Here is a 17870-nt window from a genome sequence, read left to right as displayed (position 1 = left end):
CGGTGAGCGCGGTGGGCTTTGGGGAAGGGGCGAGGGAAGACTCCACCCCGTATCACTACCGCTGCGCCAAGGCCCCCGCCAACGATTCGCACGCCCACGGGGCGCCCCGCAGCCTGGGCCCGGTGACCCCAGGAGCCTAGTGGAGCGAGACTATCCTCCGGGCGGCCCCGGCCCCGGCCCTTGCGCCGGTTAGTCCTCGCCCGGGTGCTGTCCCGGCCGCCCGCCCGCCCGCCGCCACCGCAGGCCCGGCCCCAGGACACTGTCAGCCGGCCGGCTCGCTCTCGGTGCTCGGCTGCGGGGCCCACAGGAGAGTCAGGTCCCAGGGCCCGGGCCTCCCGGCGACAGCACCCAGGAAAACGGCGGCGGCGGCGCCTCCTAGGGCCCCGGCACCTCGGGCCTCGCCCCGGCCCCGCCGGCTCGCGCCTGTCAGGACGCGCGGGGCCTCCCCCTACCGACCGACCGCCCGACGGACAGGAAGGAAGGCAAGAAGAACCGGCCAACAGGCACCCTCCCGCCTCGGCGGCCCCTGGTTACCGTCAGAAGCCCGGACTTCGCCATCCTCCCCTCGCTCGCCCTCCTTCCTCCTCCTCCTTGGAAGCGACGCTGCCCAACCGCCGCCCCCCGCCCGCCCCTCCCCCACTCGCCCCGCCCCGCCCCGCCCCGCCCGCCCCTCCACACACTCTCGCTCCTACCGCCCCGCCCCACCTCTCGAGTGCAGGCCCGTCAATCGCCGGGGAAGAGAAACAGGCGGGGCCAGGGCCGCCAACGCTGCCCAATCAGACAGACGCACTGTCGCCAGCGACGCTACCCAATCAGAGTGAGGTATTGGCGCCAGCTTCCCTCTCTGCGCCCTTTTTCTTTCCTCTGCTCCTGGACGCCCTCTCTCCCGCCTACTGGGCGCCGCTGGCTAGCTGGGCCACAGAGAGAGCCTCCAGCAGGGTAGAGCGACAACTCTCAAGCGGAAGTTACTGTTGACGCTAAGGTAGCCATAACGGATAATGGCAACGGGAGTTTCCTGGCCTCCCGTCTCCTGTGTGACGTAGTTTTCCCTTCGCCCAGACTCACAGTTGCCCTGGGCAACAGTTGAGCCGTCAGGGAAGAGAAGCATCTGTAAGTAGGCCCAAAAAAGGACCAAAGGTGACCAGACATCCCATGTAAAACAAGTTAATTCCTATTCCGAACTACCTTCCCGGTTGCGGGATTAGAGAGAGCAGGTTTCCCGGCCCTTATTTTGCTGGGACGTCTGGTCACTTACCTAGGTGGACAGGAGTTTAGAGCTCCGAAAATCCCTGTCTTGCCCGGAAGTTGCATTTGACACTTCTGAATGAGGTCATGGCAGAAGGATGGGAATAGCTTGCGCCCCCCTTACCCCAGGGAATACCCATTCTGACAGGAGTCGAGAAGTGAGGTGAGTGTCCCTTGGTTCCGACCCGTGGGTCAGATCCGAGCGGGCCCCAGGGCCCTGGGAGACCGAGAGTCCCGGAGGAGAGCAAAGCTCAGAGTCGCTTCCGCTGGAAAAAGGTTTTCTTTCCGGGCTGGCCAGGCGGCGGCCCGCCCTCCCTCCGCCCCTTTGAGGCTCCCTGTGGGGCGAGGCCGCTCAACCGGCTCCCCTCGCCTAGCTGCAGCAAGTCGGGACGGGAGGGGCCTGGGCGGAGGCCCTAACTCTGGCAAAGTGAAGCTCCTGACCACGCCCCCGCAAATTCTGTTAAGTACTTTCACCCCCTGACCTTTGAGGATGGAGAATGCTGGAACTTGAGGAAATCGTTTTACGTTCCCAGCTACAAAGGAAAAAGATGGTTACCCACCACCGCGGCAACACCTCTAAGTCTTATTTCCCCACTTCCTGTCTTCAGATTCTGAATTTTCTCCCTTTGTTTCTCTGGTGAGAGTTTGTAAGCACTGACTGCCATTCTGAAAGAAGGTATACTGTCCTAATCCTGCAAGTCTACGGTATATTAAACAATTTAATGTTTGTGAATATTAGTATCGGGTTAGTTTTATATGACTCTTTACCACACGTGTCTCACATTTATCTCATATAGTTCCTTCTGTAGGTTTGAGTGAACACCTGTCAGTCATCTTCGTAATACCGGGTTGGATACCTAAAGCTGCGGGGGGAAAGGAGAAATCAGGAGAACTTTCAGGTAAACTGAAAATTGTTTATATCCACTCTAGTCAACGACAAGGGTGCACACCTACATTCTTTGCTGAATTTTTTTTCATATTCTTAGTACTCATTCTCCAGCCAAAATGGATTATTCTTGTTTCTAACAAGATTAACCACTGAAGCACCAACCTTTTGTGATTCTGTATCCCTGTCCTAGTAACCTTGGAGATTTGTGTCCAGATTTTCCCCAGCAGGAAGTAATTTCCTCTGAGCTTACCCAGCATTTTTTGAACCTCTTTTATGACAACCATTGTTTTATGTAACAGCTGCTGTGTTCTTAGCTTCTCTGCCTTGCATGCGTGTGCCTTGCGTGCGTGCTAAGTTGCTTCAGTTGTGTCCAACTCTGTGACTGTATGGACTATAGCCGGCCAGGCTCTTATCCAGGTGAAAATACTGGAGTGGATTGCAATGCCCTCCTCCAGGGGATCTTCCCAACCTAGGGATCAGACTCAGATCTCCTGCATTGACAGGTGAGTTCTTGACCACCAGTGCCACCTAGAAAGCCCAGTTTACTCCTAAATAGAATGATTTGTATCAGATTTATCAGGCTATTATTTTACCCTGCACATGATATTATTTTGATAAATACTGAAAGATAGAATATCAGGTATCTCCTGGATGCCCAGTATGCTTGCCAGCAGCTTTGGTTTTAGGGAATTTCGGTTTATCAGAATTTCAGCATAGTTCCTTCTACTCAACGCGATTTCTTCCCCCAATATTTTATCAAAGAAATATTCATACACTAAAAGTTTAAAGAATGCAACAAACATTCATATACCTGTCACCTAGCTCCAACAGTTGTTAACATTGTGCCATATTTATTTCATTTCTTCTCGCACACTTTTTGTCATTGAGACATTTGGAAAAAGGTTGCAGATGCCTGTTGTTAAGTAGACATCTCTAAAATTCCCAACATGTATTTCCTAAGAATTCTAAAGTTCTCCTGGAAAACATAATATTATTATCACAATTAAGGAAGTTAATAATTCTGTAGTCTTTAGAATCCAGTCTGTATGTACATGTTTTCCCATTTGACCCAAAAATGTCTTCTATACCTTCTCCTCCTCGCAAAAAAACAAAACTCAAGATCCAGTCATGGTTTATATACTGTATTTCAGTATTATAACTATTTAGCCTTAACCTAGAACAGGCCCCCATTTTTTTCTTCCCATGTGACATTGTCATTTTGAAAAGTTGAGGCCAGGGTTCTCTTTGACTGTCTCTTTTTTCCTATTTCCCGTACATCAGAAGTTGGTCTGGAGGCGTGCTTACATTCAATTTAATGTTTTTTGCAAGACTACTTCAAAGTAAGAAAACTAAAAGTTTTCATCCTTTTCCAATCATGATTGCTGCTGCTGCTAAATCGCTTCAGTCGTGTCCGACTCTGTGTGACCCCATAGACAGCAGCCCACCAGCCTTCCCCATCCCTGGGATTCTCCAGGAAAGAATACTGAAGTGGGTTGCCATTTCCTTCTCCAATGCATGAAAGTGAAAAGTGAAAGTGAAGTCACTCAGTCATGTTTGTTTGACTCCTGGTGACCCCATGGGGTGCAGCTTATCAGGTCCGTGGGATTTTTCAGGCAAGAATACTGGAGTGGGTTGCCATTACCTTCTCCGCCAGTTATGATTAAATCTTCCCAAATGCAGCTCCTCTTACCCATACCATGAGCTGCTCATTAAATCCATGCCAGTTCTCAGCATACCACTTTCTATCATGTCCTACAAAGAACAGTTTAGCATTTAATCCTCCTGTCTGTGTAGACTGTATTAGTACCCTGCACCGGCAACATAGACTGTCTCAGTTCAGTTCAATTCAGTCGCTCAGTTTTGTACGACTGTTTGCAACCCCATGGACTGCAGCACACCAGGCTTCCCTGTCCATCACCAACTCCTGGAGCTTGCTCAAACTCATGTCCATCAAGTCAGTGATGCCATCCAATGCAGAGTGTATTAGTACCCTGCACTGGCAACGTAGACTGTCTACCTTTTAATAAATCGTTGCTGCTACTTTGCCTTTACTTGGAACTGATGCAATGTCATCTACAGCAGAGTGCACTGATGTCAGCATAGTTTCATGAGTTTGATCTCCTGGCACCCCAAGGACTGTTGATGAAAGTTGTGTGGGCCCTGCAATTCAAATACAGATGAATCTTGATGTTATCAAAGCAGATACTGAGGCAAGTACTGGCCATATGACTGCATTCCAGTTTCGGCAGTGTTATTTTTCTCCCTGAAATTCTTCTGCAAGTCTTAATTGGTCCTGGTGTTTCTGTGATAGCTTGTTGGTAGCATTCATCAGAGCCTATTAAAAATTGCAAAATCAAGATTATACTTAGCACTTAGTACACGAAGAACATTCTATGTTCAGTGGATATACAGATGTCTGTTCATAATCACAAGAGGAAAACTCCCAGGATGGCCAAGCTTTTGTACTCCTTTCCTAGACTTACAGTTGATCATGAAAGATAAGCAGAAGGAAGAAAATTATCTGAGAGGGCAGACACTCTTAGATTGATACAGAATATTTTTAGTCTTCACATTGGAATTTAAGTAATGCACTCCATCAATCACTTTTTTTGTATTCTAGATTCAAGTAAAGCTTAAATAATATACTAATTAAGACTACAGATTTTAGAATCAGACCTGGGTTTCGGGAACAGGGATATTCATTAGCTGATGACTTTGAACAGTTTACTCACTCTCTTTATAATCTGTTACATAGAAGTGTAAAACCTCAGGATTGTTGAACAGAGTGAGTCAAACACACATAAAATGCATTAGCATATTGTGTAGCTCATGGTATGTAGTCAGTGTATGGTAGTTATTATTGGTAACTTCTAAAGCAGTCCAATCGGAGTATATTGTTGGCATTAAATATTTATTGATTGAATGAATGAATCTAAGACAATGGTTCTCCAACTTTAATGTGGAGAACTTAAAAATTAGAGATTCTAATTCAGTGAATCTGGGGAAGGCTCCAGAAAAATCTATATTATTAATACTCATCCAGGGGATTTTGATAAGGTGATCCAAGGGTCAGGCTTTCAGAAACACTGAGTAAAGTATCAAACAATTCTTTATTTCCCTATCTTTGCATACTATTGAAGTAGCTACATATCTCTGATGATGAGACTATAAAAGATACCTTTTTTTAAAAAGGCTTAACCCTATTTTAAAGTGTTAATAGGTAATATTTTTAGGACTACTTTTAGTACTGGATTTTGAAAAAGCAAAAATTATTAGTAAAAGGTAGTTTGCTTGAGTAGGACATGACATTTTCTACTAACTTAACAGTAGTGTCTGCTACTGGAAAGTAACAGAACCAAAGGCATTATCCAGCTTCACTCATGAAGAGCAGTTCCTGTTCTTAGGCCTAGGCACATTCCAGAAGGTAGACTCTGCACATATTATTCACATGAGTCTGGGTTAATTAGCTAAACTGAACATGTTGCAACATTTTTCTACTAGCAGATGCCAGATAGCAAAACAGAGTAGAATCTACTGTAGTTTCCAACTACATGATATATAATGTTATTTGGCATCTCCCTTTGAACATTATCAATCCAGATTAAGCACTCTGCCAGCATGTGGTCAATCACTTGAGTGAGAGAGAGCATTACTACTTTGTATCTGATGGAAGACACCTTATTTGGGGGCTCCCTCTCACCTTTTTCTCATGCTCGTTTACATTCAGAAATCTAATATGTGTTTGAAAATTTATCTGTCAGTCAACCACACAAGTCTTGCATCAGACAAAAGACAAATTTTTTCATTTTTGTTCCTACCATTCCTCTCACCCCCATCAACAACCTGCAGTAAGTATTCAGACCCTGAGCTCTTCCTGTGTGCTAGGGCTGGTTAATGGCTTTATATGAATTATGTCATTTAATAAGGCATCTAAAGTCGGTGCTATTATAAACTTTATTTTTAGAGATAAAACTGAAGTTTAGAAAATTAAATAATTTGTTTAAATGACTGATTTGACTCCAGACCCTTCTCTCAACTTCTACACTCTCCTCAACTCTTTTTACCACCACCCTACCACTATTTACCATCTTTCCATATCCTTGTTAGGTCATTATATCCACTCCCATAGCTTATACTACTGTGCAGCCACCTGTCTAGGCCTCCAGTCTTTTTTACCTTCCACACTCATTGGGTCAGAACCTAATTCATAGTCTTTGCCCTTCCCTCCTAGCTTGTCCCTCGCATCTATCCTCAACTTGAATTGATACCTGCACCATCTACTCAGGCATGTTAGCTTAAAATCTCAGCCATCCTTGATCATTTTCTTATCACCCAAAGTGGTATTGGCGAATGGTGGAGGAGACTTGAATTTCACCTTCTTTTTTTTTAAATTAATTTAGTTATTTTTAATATAAATGTATTTATTTTAATTGGAGGCTAATTACTTTACAGTGTTGTATTGGTTTTGCCATACATGAACATGAATCTGCCACAGGTGTACACATGTTCCCCATCCTGAACCCCCCTCCCACCTCCCTCCCCGCCCAAATCTCAACTTCTTATATCTTTGAATACCTCTTGTATGTTCTCCTCATACTGTTCAGTATTGCTGATTTTGTCCATTCCTCATCATCCTACCTAAACAATTAATAGCTTCCTTACTAATTGCCTTGCCTCTAGTGTCTCTTCTGTTTTTCCTTTTTGTCTAGAATATGTGTCTCCAAAAAAAAAAATCCTATGTCATATTTCTACTCAAAGCCATCCAGTTAGCTCCCTCCTGTTCATAAAGTTCAAACTCCATGGCATGCCATTCAAGGCTGAACATGAACTGGCCTCTACCTGGTTGATCCTACCATGATATGTGCACTGTTTATACATCGTAATCTAGCCATTCCTCCAAGTTTTTTTTCAAATGCTTCTTTCTTTGAGCACATTGTTCACTTTATCTGGAACACCCTCCCTTTGCTACACAGCCACTTCTTTGGATAGTAAATCCCCATTCATCCTGGAACTAGTTCCAATGTCATGTGTAATAATTTTTCCTCAGAGATCACCACTTTCACCTGTCCAGAGCCAAGTTATTCATGGTTTTGGTTTCTTAAGGCACAATAGATATGTTTTTATTAAAGTATGTTGTATTGAATTATACTTGTTTATTTACATGTCTCTTTCCCCATCTCACCTCCCCCAGATTCCTCAAGGAGAACAGGTTCTTATCTACTATATGTAGATAAGTTTAGCTGTTCCCACGTTTAGCTGTGATTGGTACATTATAGACAATTAGTATGTTGTTCAAAGAAAAAAATCTGGATAGGCTAGGTACATAGGATCAAAAACGTCTTAATTTTACATTTATTTTCCACTCTAAAGGAATAATTTCCTTGTCACCAAATAGAGCATACTTTCCTACTCCAATCTTTTTTAAAATTTATTTTATTGAAGTATAGTTGATTTACAATGTTGTGTTAATTTCTGCTGTACAGCAAAGTGACTCACTTATATATGTATATACATTCTTTTTCATATTCTTTTCTATTTTGCTTTATCACAGGACACTGAATATAGTTCCCTGTGCTACACAGTAGGGCCTTGTTGTTTATCCATTCTTTGCATCTGGTAACCCCAAACTCCCAGTCTGTCCTTCCCCCATCCCACTTCCCCCTTGGCAAGCACAAGTATGTTCTGTGTGTGTGTGTCTGTTTGTTTCATAAATAAGTTCATTTGTGTCGTATTTTAAATTCCACATATAAGTGATATCATATGGTACCTGTCTTTCTCTTTCTGACTTCACTTAGTATGACCATCTCTAGTTGTGTTCATGTTGCTGCAGATGACATTATTTCATTCGTTTTTATGACTGAGTAGTAGTCTATTATGTATACATACCACAACTTCTTTATCCATTCATCTGGTGATGGCCATTTAGATTGTTTCCATGTCTTGGCTATTGTGAATAGTGCTGCTATGGACATAGGGGTAAATATGCTGAAAATTTTGTCCTTTGCAACTTATCATAAGTTTAAACTTAGTATAACAATTTATATGTCTATCTGGAAATGTGTAAAAGAGTACCTAATTTTTCTGCCTAGCTTTTCAAAATCTCTTTGGTGGTTATGCAAGGATAAAATTTGAGGACCACTAATATACACTGTTAAGTTTCAGAAGGACACTCTAGTGCTCTTGTCCGGTCCTACTGCCATAATTTAGTTTGATTGTCATAGTAAATCTAGGTTGGTCCTCAGACTAAATCACCCTAGAGATTTTTAACTTGTCTAAGTTCTATGACTAATTTATGCCATCAATATGGGTATGATTGACTTAACTAATCCTGCCTAGACCTACTGCTGCTACTGCTGCTGCTGCAACCCAATAGACGGCAGCCCACCAGGCTCCCCTGTCCCTGGGATTCTCCAGGCAAGAACTCTGGAGTGGGTTGCCATTTCCTTCTCCAACTCATGAAAGTGAAAAGTGAAAGTGAAATCGCTCAGTCATGTCCAACTCCTGGCAACGCCATGGACTGCAGCCCACCAGCCTCCTCCGTCCATGGGATTTTCCAGGCAAAAGTACTGGAGTGGGGTGCCATTGCCTAGACCTAGGTGCCTTTCGATTTTCACTCAACTTAGTAAAATTTTTCATGACAAAGATTTGGTTTCCCTCTGAGTTCTTCTGCATTAATTTTAGACATCTACCTCAAATGGCTACAGCAGGTTTGCTTCTTTTATCATGATTTGAAATGCATTATCCATCAAAATCATTATTTGTGGGGAAAATTACAAAGTGAAGAAACTGGAGAAGGAAGCAACAGATTCTTTTCTAATTACCCGGACCAGAAACTTCAAAAATTGAATGACACTGTATTCTCTCAGCATTAAAAGTTTGCATTCTGTTAGTGTAGGAATTTTAACTTTTGCAGTTTAATGTTTTGTCTAAAAAATATGCCTTGACAGTCTATATCATTTTAAAATCTGTCAGAGTACTCCATTGTATGCTTTTTCCATAATTTATTTGACCTATGACATATGCCTGAACACAGGATCCTAATGTACATTCTTACTCTTTTATACAAAGAAATAGAGGAAAACAATAGAATGGGAAAGTCTAGAGATCTCTTAAAGAAAATTAGAGTACCAAGGGAACATTTCATGCAAAGTTGGGCTCGATAAAGGGCGGAAATGGTATGGACCTAACAGAAGCAAAAGATATTAAGAAGAGGTGGCAAGAATACACAGAAGAACTGTACAAAAAAGATCTTCACAACACAGATAATCACAATGGTGTGATCACTCACCTAGAGCTAGACATCCTGAAATGTGAAGTCAAGTGGGCCTTAGGAAGCATCACTAGAAACAAAGCTAGTGGAGGTGATGGAATTCCAGCTGAGCTGTTTCAAGTCCTAAAAGATGATTCTGTGAAACTGCTGCACTCAATATGCCAGCAAATTTGGAAAACTCAGCAGTGACCACAGGACTGGAAAGGTCCATTTTCATTCCAATCCCAAAGAAAGGCAATGCCAAAGAATGCTCAAACTACTGCACAATTGCACTCATCTCACATGCTAGCAAAGTAATGCTCAAAATTCTCCAAGCCAGGCTTCAACAGTATGTGAACCATGAACTTCCAGATGTTCAGGCTGGATTTAGAAAAGGCAAAGGAACCAGAGATCAAATTGCCAACATCCATTGGATCATCAAAAGAGCAAGAGAGTTCCAGAAAAACATCTACTTCTGGTTTATTGACTATGCCAAAGCCTTTGACTGTGTGGATCACAACAAACTGTGGAAAAATCTTAAAAGAGATGGGAATACCAGACCACCTAACCTGCCTCCTGAGAAATCTGTACGCAGGTCAAGAAGCAACAGTTAGAATTGGATATGGAACAACAGACTGGTTCCAAATAGGAAAAGGAGTATGTCAAGGCTGTATATTGTCCCCCTGCTTATTTAATTTATATGCAAAGTACATCATGAGAAATGCTGGACTGGATGAACCACAAGCTGGAATCAAGATTGCCAGGAGAAATATCAATAACCTCAGATATGCAGATAACAGCACACTTATGGCAGAAAGCAAAGAACTATAGAATCTCTTAATGAAAGTGAAAGGGAAGAGTGAAATAGTTGGCTTAAAGCTCAACATTCAGAAAATGAAGATCATGGCATCTGGTGCCATCACTTCATGGCAAATAGATGGGGAAACAGTGGAAACAGTGACAGACTTTATTTTGGGGGGCTCCAAAATCACTGTAGATGGTGACTGAAGCCATGAAATTAAAAGACGCTTGCTCCTTGGAAGAAAAGTTATGACCAACCTAGATAGCATATTCAAAAGCAGAGACATTACTTTGCCAACAAAGTCCGTCTAGTCACAACTATGGTTTGTCCAGTAGTCATGTATGGATGTGAGAGTTGGACTATAAAGAAAGCTGAGTGCCAAAGAATTGATGCTTTTGAACTGTGGTGTTGTAGAAGACTCTTGAGAAACCTTGGACAGCAAGGAGATCCAACCAGTCTATCCTAAAGGAAATCAGTGCTGAATATTCATTGGAAGGACTGATGCTGAAGCTGCAACTCCAGTCCTTTGGCCACTTGATGTGAAGAACTGACTCATTTGAAAAGACCCTGATGCTGGGGAAGACTGAAGGCAGGAGGAGAAGGGGACAATAGAGGATGAGATGGTTGGATGGCATCACCAACTCAATGGACATGAGTTTGAGCAAGCTCCAGGAGTTGGTGATGGACAGGGAAGCCTGGCGTGCTGTAGTCCACAGGGTCACAAAGAGTCAGACATGACTGAGCGGCTAAACTGAACTGAAAATATACATATTTGGTTTTCTTAGATACTACAAAATATTTAAGGATACTACAAATTATCCCTCTAAAAATGCTGTACTGACAAACCTGCTCACCAAAAGGGAGTGCCCATTCCTCTATGTGTTCCCTAACTGTGGCTACTATCAGGCATTTTTATTTTTTTGCAATCTCAAAAAGCATAACACACACACCCTAAAATGAGACCACAATGCTTTTCACTTAATGAGGCCATAATGATTTTCCTATTTAAAGTATAACCACCACAACCCCCAGCACTCCTAAATCCCCTTAAACTATTTTAGTTTCTGTAACACGACCTTCTAATAGCATTGTTATTTGTTTTTCTCCCTATACACTAGACCGTAAGCTCCAAAAGAGCAGAAATTTTTTTTCTCTTTTATTCACTAATGAATGATTCCTGGCACATGGTGGATACTCACATATTTATTGAGTTTAATGACGTGACACTTGTATAATATACATGAATTTCATCCATAGCTGGTATGTTTCCTTCTTGGGCCTATCTGTCCCTGGTATTACACACATCTTACCTTACCAGTTAGAAATTACCCTTTGAGGTAGCCACACTCCGTAGGGTCCATTACACCAGGCAAAACACTCATGTTTGGATATTAGCAGGCTACCTGGAGAAGGATGAAAATGCTCCTTCCTACTCTGGGCTCCCTGGGCAGTTGATTATCATGACACTGTAGGCTTGGCAGTGCCAGCCAACCAACCAATACCTTGCTTATTTTAGCCCTTCCCTCCCTGTTTCTCCTGCCAATGCCTAGGGGAACCTCGGAACAAGAATCAGCTCCAGCAAAGTACACACTCCACCCAGGCAAGTGACGGCACTGATCTTCCCCACACCAGGTCCAACCCACTCCCTACCGGGCCTTTGGCTCCACACCCTTTCCAGTAACAATGGCAGCTTAATCAGAGAACTAAGGTTTTGTAGAGCATCAAACTTCATTGTTTTCTTCAAGCTAGATTTTGGATGTGAGAGGTATAGAGAAGAGAAAGCAAAAGATAGTGATTAAATTATGAGTAACTAGAGTTGCTACTCTAAAACAGCTAAGATTTAAGTATTTGTTCATCCACCATTTTAGCATTTTGGTGATTAAAAAAAACTGGTGATATAAAAACTCTTAGATGCTATGCACTTCCTTCACATTTGTCAACATTTATAATGTCTGTCCTCCCTTTCAGTAGCATATCATGTCGGATTTGCACCATATAAAGGCTTAAGGAATATTTTCATTGTACTATCTTTGAGAGGTAAAGTGTTTCTTATATTCACGCTAATCAGAGATCTGCAATGTTTTTGCCCTTCAACATAACCTGGAAAAAGAAATGATCACTGGTTACCACTGGCAGGCCCTAAGTAACAGGAAGGAAAGAATGTGTCAGAAGGAGAAGCAGCTGTGCATTGAACTGTGAACTGCATTTATCTCAGATTCTAGGTAGTGTGATGCATTGCTTTATTCCTGGTCCATTCCCCACTTCATCTTCCTTCCCAGACAGAGCAGAATAGGGGTAAGTTTTGATGACAGTTCTGGAAAGCAGATACAGCTTTCTCAGGAACTTAAGATCTTTCAGAATAGGAATTTGAACAAGAAAGGGAAAAGGCTTGGTGGATGGAGAGAAGGAAGCTTTTATTAGGAATGTCAAAATAGTGGTAATGGGAATAAGACCAGCAGCAGCTTCACTTTATTAAAACTAATTTGCAGTGGGTGGTAAAGGCAGGCACCAAGCCAGCATCATCACATTATAGATAATAAATCTTTCTTCTGTGGTGGTGTTGTGAAAGATATACAGTAAGTTGCATCAGTGTGGCAAAAATCACAAAATGGGTGGGACTGTCTAGAGAAGCTTCTGTATTTGGAAGGGGATCATGCTAAAAATTGCAGTCCAGCATAATCTGGGATGTAACACTGGAAACATGTCACTAGCCAGAGATGACATATACACTGGGATCTGCATAACAAAATACTCACGTGAGGGTATTCACTGGCACTTCAGCATATAGTATTAATACATGTGTATTAGAGGAAAATAGTAAACTGAAAGCACACCTCACTTTTGGTATTCAGAAGCGTTTCACCTGTTTGTGTTGCTTCCTTACAAATCGCAGTTGTGTGGCCAGTAACTGATCCTTAAGTTGCTTTTGGTCATTAAAGCAAAGGAATTAAAGCAGAAATTGGTTGTTAGCTATTGAAAGAAGTGTGAATGTTAGGCAGTATTTGCATAGTACTGCCGCCTTTCCCTAACAGCCTGGCATAGGCCACCTCCCAAATGATCTTGGCTTTCAACATCATCTACCACTCAGGAGATGCTATCAGCTGCATATAAATCCTTTTGTTTTCCCTCGGCTGCACAGATACCTACTAGATAACTAGTTATCTTTGCCTGAAAAACTTAAGCCCTACCAATTTTCACTAAGGGGAAAAATTTGGAACATGCAGCCTTCCAGTTACCACCACCACTGATGAACGGAAGTTGATGAGGTCTGCATGCTTACATGAACTATCTCAACCTTGTTTCAATGGAAAGACTCACAGGTAATTAAAAGAAAAATTATGCAAGGATAGTTCATTTTCTATACACACTGTGACTTTACTTCTTAAACTACAACGGAAATATCTCAAGTAATACGCTTTGGGAATTCATTCTTGAATAATATTTGTTTTCTCATTGAAGGACGAGACTGTATCCAACACTTCAGATATGGCAGAAACGAAGTCGATGTTCCGGGAAGTTCTTCCAAAACAAGGTATCTAAATCACATACTTTGGTCATAGAATATTATTGTTTGCTGCTTGAGCCGTTCAGTTGTGTCTGAGTCTCTTGCAACCCCATGGACTGTAGCCTGCCAAGCTTCTCTGTCCATGGGATTTTCCAAGCAAGGATACTAGAGTGGGTTGCCATTTCCTTCTCCAATATTCTACATGTAACAGTGTCATATGGCAGACTCAATAGCTACACATCTTGTAGCCATTTTGTGTTATATATATACCACAGATACTCTCCACTTTTGCTATGCTTGTGTCATGAGTAGTTTGTAAAGGAGTAATCCATTGCTTTTTTGCCCCCAGTAAAATGATGTAAGATGATGGTTTGTTTCTTAAATGTAGAAATCCTATTATTCTCAAGATTGGCAATAACAATAAATTTAGTGACAAAAGTAGCACCATAATTTACCATAATACTAAGGTCTGAAAGTGAGGGAAAAGAAACCTGTATCAAACAATGTAACAAAAGCTGAAGGTTTAAGGTAAACATTCAGTAATTTGAATATTCATGTTAATACCATACCTTACTAGGTACTTGATTTTCCATTTCTTTAATTGAAGTATATAGTTGGTTTAAAACTACACAAGTGTATAGTAAGTTTTATATACAAGTTATACATACATATTTAATTGCCTTGGTTTTTTTTCAGATTATTTTCTCTTATAGGTTATTACAAAATACTTAGTATAGTTCCAGGTGGTATATAGTAGGTTCCTGTAGGTCCTTTTTGTTTATGTTATATTGTAAGTTTGTTTTCTATGTCTTTTTGGTCTTTTTCTGTTTTATATTTAAAAGTTCATTCATCTTTTTTTTTTTTTAGATTCCACATATAAATGATATCTTTTTCTGACTTACTCCTCTTAGTATGGTCCATCCATGTTGCTGCAAATGGCATTATTTCAGTCTTCTTCATGTTAATATTACACACACACAGTCTTCTTTATCCATCTGTAAGTGGACATTTAGGGTGCCTCCATGTGTTAGCTGGAGAAGGCAATGGCACTCCACTCCAGTACTCTTGCCCAGAAGATCCCATGGATGGAGGAGCCTGGTAGGCTGCAGTGGGGTTGCAAAGAGTCAGACACGACTGAGTGACTTCACTTTCACTTTTCACTTTCATGCTTTGGAGAAGGAAATGGCAACCCACTCCAGTTTTTTTGCTTGGAGAATCCCAGGGACGGCGGAGCCCAGTGGGCTGCCGTCTATGGGGTCGCAGAGTCGGACACGACTGAAGCGACTTAGCAACAGCAGCAGCACCCATGTGTTAGCTATTGTAAATAGTGCTGCAATTCAGACACATGCCTAGGATTGGGATTGCAGAACCATGTGGCTAACTCTATTTTTAGTTCCTTAAGGAACCTCCATACTGTCCTCCATAGTGGCTGCACAAATTTGCATTCCCACAAACAGTGTAGGTGGGAATCTGTAACTTGTATATAAAACTTGCTATACACTTGTATAGTTGCTTCCATGGTGGCTCAGCTGGTAAAAAATCCGCCTGCAATGTGGGAGACCTGGGTTCCATCCCTGGATTGGGAAGATCCCCTGGAGAAGGGAAAGGCTACGTACTACAGTATTCTGGCCTGGAGAATTCCATAGACTGTGTAGTCCATGGGGTTGCAAAGAGTGGGATGCTACTGAGCGACTTTCACTTTCAGTAGTGTAGGAGGCTTCTCTCTTCTCCACACCCTCTCCAGTTTTTATTATTTGTAGATTTTTTGATGGTGGCCATTCTGATTGGTGTGAAGTGATGCCTCATTGTAGTTTTGTGTTTCTCGAATTAGTTTCATTGTCTTTTGGCCATCTCTTTTTTTAGAGAAATGTCTACTTAGATCTTCTGCCCATTTTTTGATTGGGTTTTTATATTGAGCTGTATTAGCTATTTGTATATTTTGAAAATTAATCACTTGTTAGTCACGTCATTTGCAAACATTTTCTCCCATTCTATAGGTTGTTCTTTTGTTTTATGGTTTCCTTTGCTGTGCAAAAGCTTTTGAGTTTAATTAGGTCCCATTTGTGTATTTTTATTTCCATTACTCTAGGAAATGTATTCCTCTGCTGTTTCACTATTAATTTATATTTTTATGTATATGGAAGGTTATGTTCCTTGACTTTGGAGAAGTAACCTTCTGTAGGGGATGTCCTGTGTGTCCCACCCAGCCTTACACTCTCGTTACCCAACGTTCCAGGGACCAGCTTGTCCCAGGAAAGGTTCTGATGCTTGTGAATTCAGTTCCCAGGCTGCTAGATGCTAGTTTTCTTGCTTCTGGAGTCTACCCCCTGGTGGTTGACCCTGGTCCAGAGGCTTGTGCAGGCTTCCTGGTGGAAAGGGCCTATGCTTGCCAACACTATTGGGTAGAGCTCAGTCTTGGTTCTCTGATGGGCAGTGGTAGTGCCATATCAAGGGGCGTGACTAGAGGTGACTGTGGGCTCAGGGTCTTTAAGCAGTCTGATGGCAGGGAGGGGATGTTCCTGCTTTGTTGTTTGGCCTAAGGGGTCCCAGCACTGGAGCCTACGGGCTGTTGGGTGGTAGGTTGTGGTGCCAAATGGCAGCCTCTAGGAGAGTTCATGCCAATGACTGTTCCCTAGTGTCTCCACTACCAGTGTCCTTGTCCTCACAGTGAGCCAGTCACCCCACATCTCCCCAGCAGATCCTCTTCAGACCAGCAGGTCTGACCCACGGACCTATGAAGTCACTGCACTTTTGCCCTGGGTCCCAGTGCACGCACGCCCGTGTGTGTGTCCTCCAGGAGTGGAGCTGCTGTTTCTCCCAGTCCTGTGGCACTCCTGCACTCAAGCCCCACTGGACTACAAAGCCAAGTGCTCTGGGGGCTCTTCCTCCTGATGCCAGACCCCCAGGCTGGGGAGCCTGATGTGGGACTCAGTCCTATGAGAGAACTTCCACTATGTAATTGTTCCGCAGTTTGTGCGTCACCACCTGGCGGGTATGGGATTTGATTATATTGTGAGTGTGGCCTTCCTACCATCTCATTGAGTTTCTTCATGTCTTTGGATGTATCAACAGAGTATCTTTTTTGGTAGGTTTACGTCTTTTTTATTGATGGTTGGTCAGCATTCAGTTGTGACTCTGGTGGGCTTCTACCCTGCCATTTTGTCCCCCTAAGTATTTTTATGTATGTTTTATTTCCTTTTTTTTTAAATTCAACATCTGACACAAGAAGTTGTGTGCCATGGCAAAATATAATTTTAGGTTGAAAATTCAAAACCTTTCTCATGAACTTCCTAGTATTAAATGATGCTTTTATATTTTTATATTAAAGATATGTTACAAGGATAACTATAAGGAGATTTTAAATGATAATGTATTAAATTTTTAAACTGCAAATCCAAACTACCAAACAGCTGTATTTATCTCACTCTGATTTTTATTTCTTTTTAAACTTAGGGCAGTTGTATGTAGAAGATATAACCACAATGGTGCTATGTAAACCCAAACTTTTACCATTAAAATCTCTGACTCTGGAAAAACTGGAGAAAATGCAGCAAGCAGCACAGGATACAATTCGCCAACAGGAAATGACAGAAAAGGAACAGAAAATAACTCACTGAACAACGGCAAGTAACTCACTGAATGATAACTAGCACTTCTACGGAACACCCTTCACCTTTCTATTAACAAGGGCTGAAAACAATCTGCATCTATATGCTGAAAACAGTATGTATTAATAAAACAGACAGTATCCCTGTACAAAAACCCGATTACTAAAATTTGGATTGTGAATTTAAACACTGGTTGTATTGAATATAAGCAATTTTAAAACTTTGAACCCAAATTGTGTTTTATTTTTAACCCAAGTTTTTCAAACTACAAATTACTGTTCACCATTCCTATCAGTTTTCTAGATAACATTCTTAGTTAGGCACAGTGAGTAAATGCAACTTCTACAGTCATCCTGTACATGGTTTTAAAAACTGAACTAAGCTTTTTAATTATACTGACTTTAAGGACTTACCTTGCCACCTTTGTCTTCCAGATATCAAAACATAATCAAAACCCTAAAAATGGAAATTAATAAGGACTTGAAAGAGCCCATGAAGTAAAATGAACATAAATTTGGAAGTTTTATTTCTAAAAGACTGTAGCTAGACCTGTAATGTGCATATTCCTAGGA

At 42.0% G+C, this 17870-nt stretch overlaps 2 protein-coding genes across 6 annotated transcripts in view; one reads left to right on the top strand and one right to left on the bottom strand.

The window, feature by feature from the left end:
- Positions 1–584, bottom strand: part of SHOC2 (SHOC2 leucine rich repeat scaffold protein) — an 84743-nt gene extending 84159 nt beyond the window's left edge. Inside the window, exon 1 of the mRNA XM_068961349.1 lies at positions 535–584. The gene's annotated coding sequence lies outside the window, so the exon portion shown is untranslated. The remainder of the gene's footprint in view (positions 1–534) is intronic.
- A 299-nt stretch (positions 585–883) lies between these two features.
- BBIP1 (BBSome interacting protein 1) lies at positions 884–17626 on the top strand. Of its 5 annotated transcripts, none has more exons than XM_068961616.1 (4): positions 884–982; positions 2043–2144; positions 13645–13717; positions 17144–17626. In XM_068961616.1, exons 3-4 carry the CDS (start codon positions 13672–13674, stop codon positions 17305–17307), a joined length of 210 nt encoding a protein of 69 aa, XP_068817717.1. In that variant the 5' UTR covers positions 884–982; positions 2043–2144; positions 13645–13671; the 3' UTR covers positions 17308–17626. The 5 variants fall into 5 exon arrangements, with proteins under 5 accessions (XP_068817717.1, XP_068817716.1, XP_068817718.1 ...); XM_068961615.1 differs by lacking the exon at positions 884–982 and adding an exon at positions 1009–1110; XM_068961617.1 differs by lacking the exon at positions 884–982 and adding an exon at positions 1076–1110 and having other exon boundaries at positions 2055–2144.
- Positions 17627–17870: the final 244 nt, after the last annotated feature.

Source organism: Capricornis sumatraensis, chromosome 23 (genome assembly GCF_032405125.1).
Source record: "Capricornis sumatraensis isolate serow.1 chromosome 23, serow.2, whole genome shotgun sequence".
In the NCBI taxonomy this organism is placed as follows: Eukaryota; Metazoa; Chordata; class Mammalia; order Artiodactyla; family Bovidae; genus Capricornis; species Capricornis sumatraensis.
Note: the sequence above shows the minus strand (reverse complement) of the source record. Positions and strands in the feature narration are given on the sequence as shown.

Excerpts from the sequence above, each read along its gene's own strand:
- BBIP1 (XM_068961616.1), top strand. The coding sequence starts at position 13,672 with ATGGCAGAAACGAAGTCGATGTTCCGGGAAGTTCTTCCAAAACAAG. Across the intron at positions 13,718-17,143 it reads GGAAGTTCTTCCAAAACAAG|GGCAGTTGTATGTAGAAGAT; the intron begins GTATCTAAATCA and ends TTTTAAACTTAG.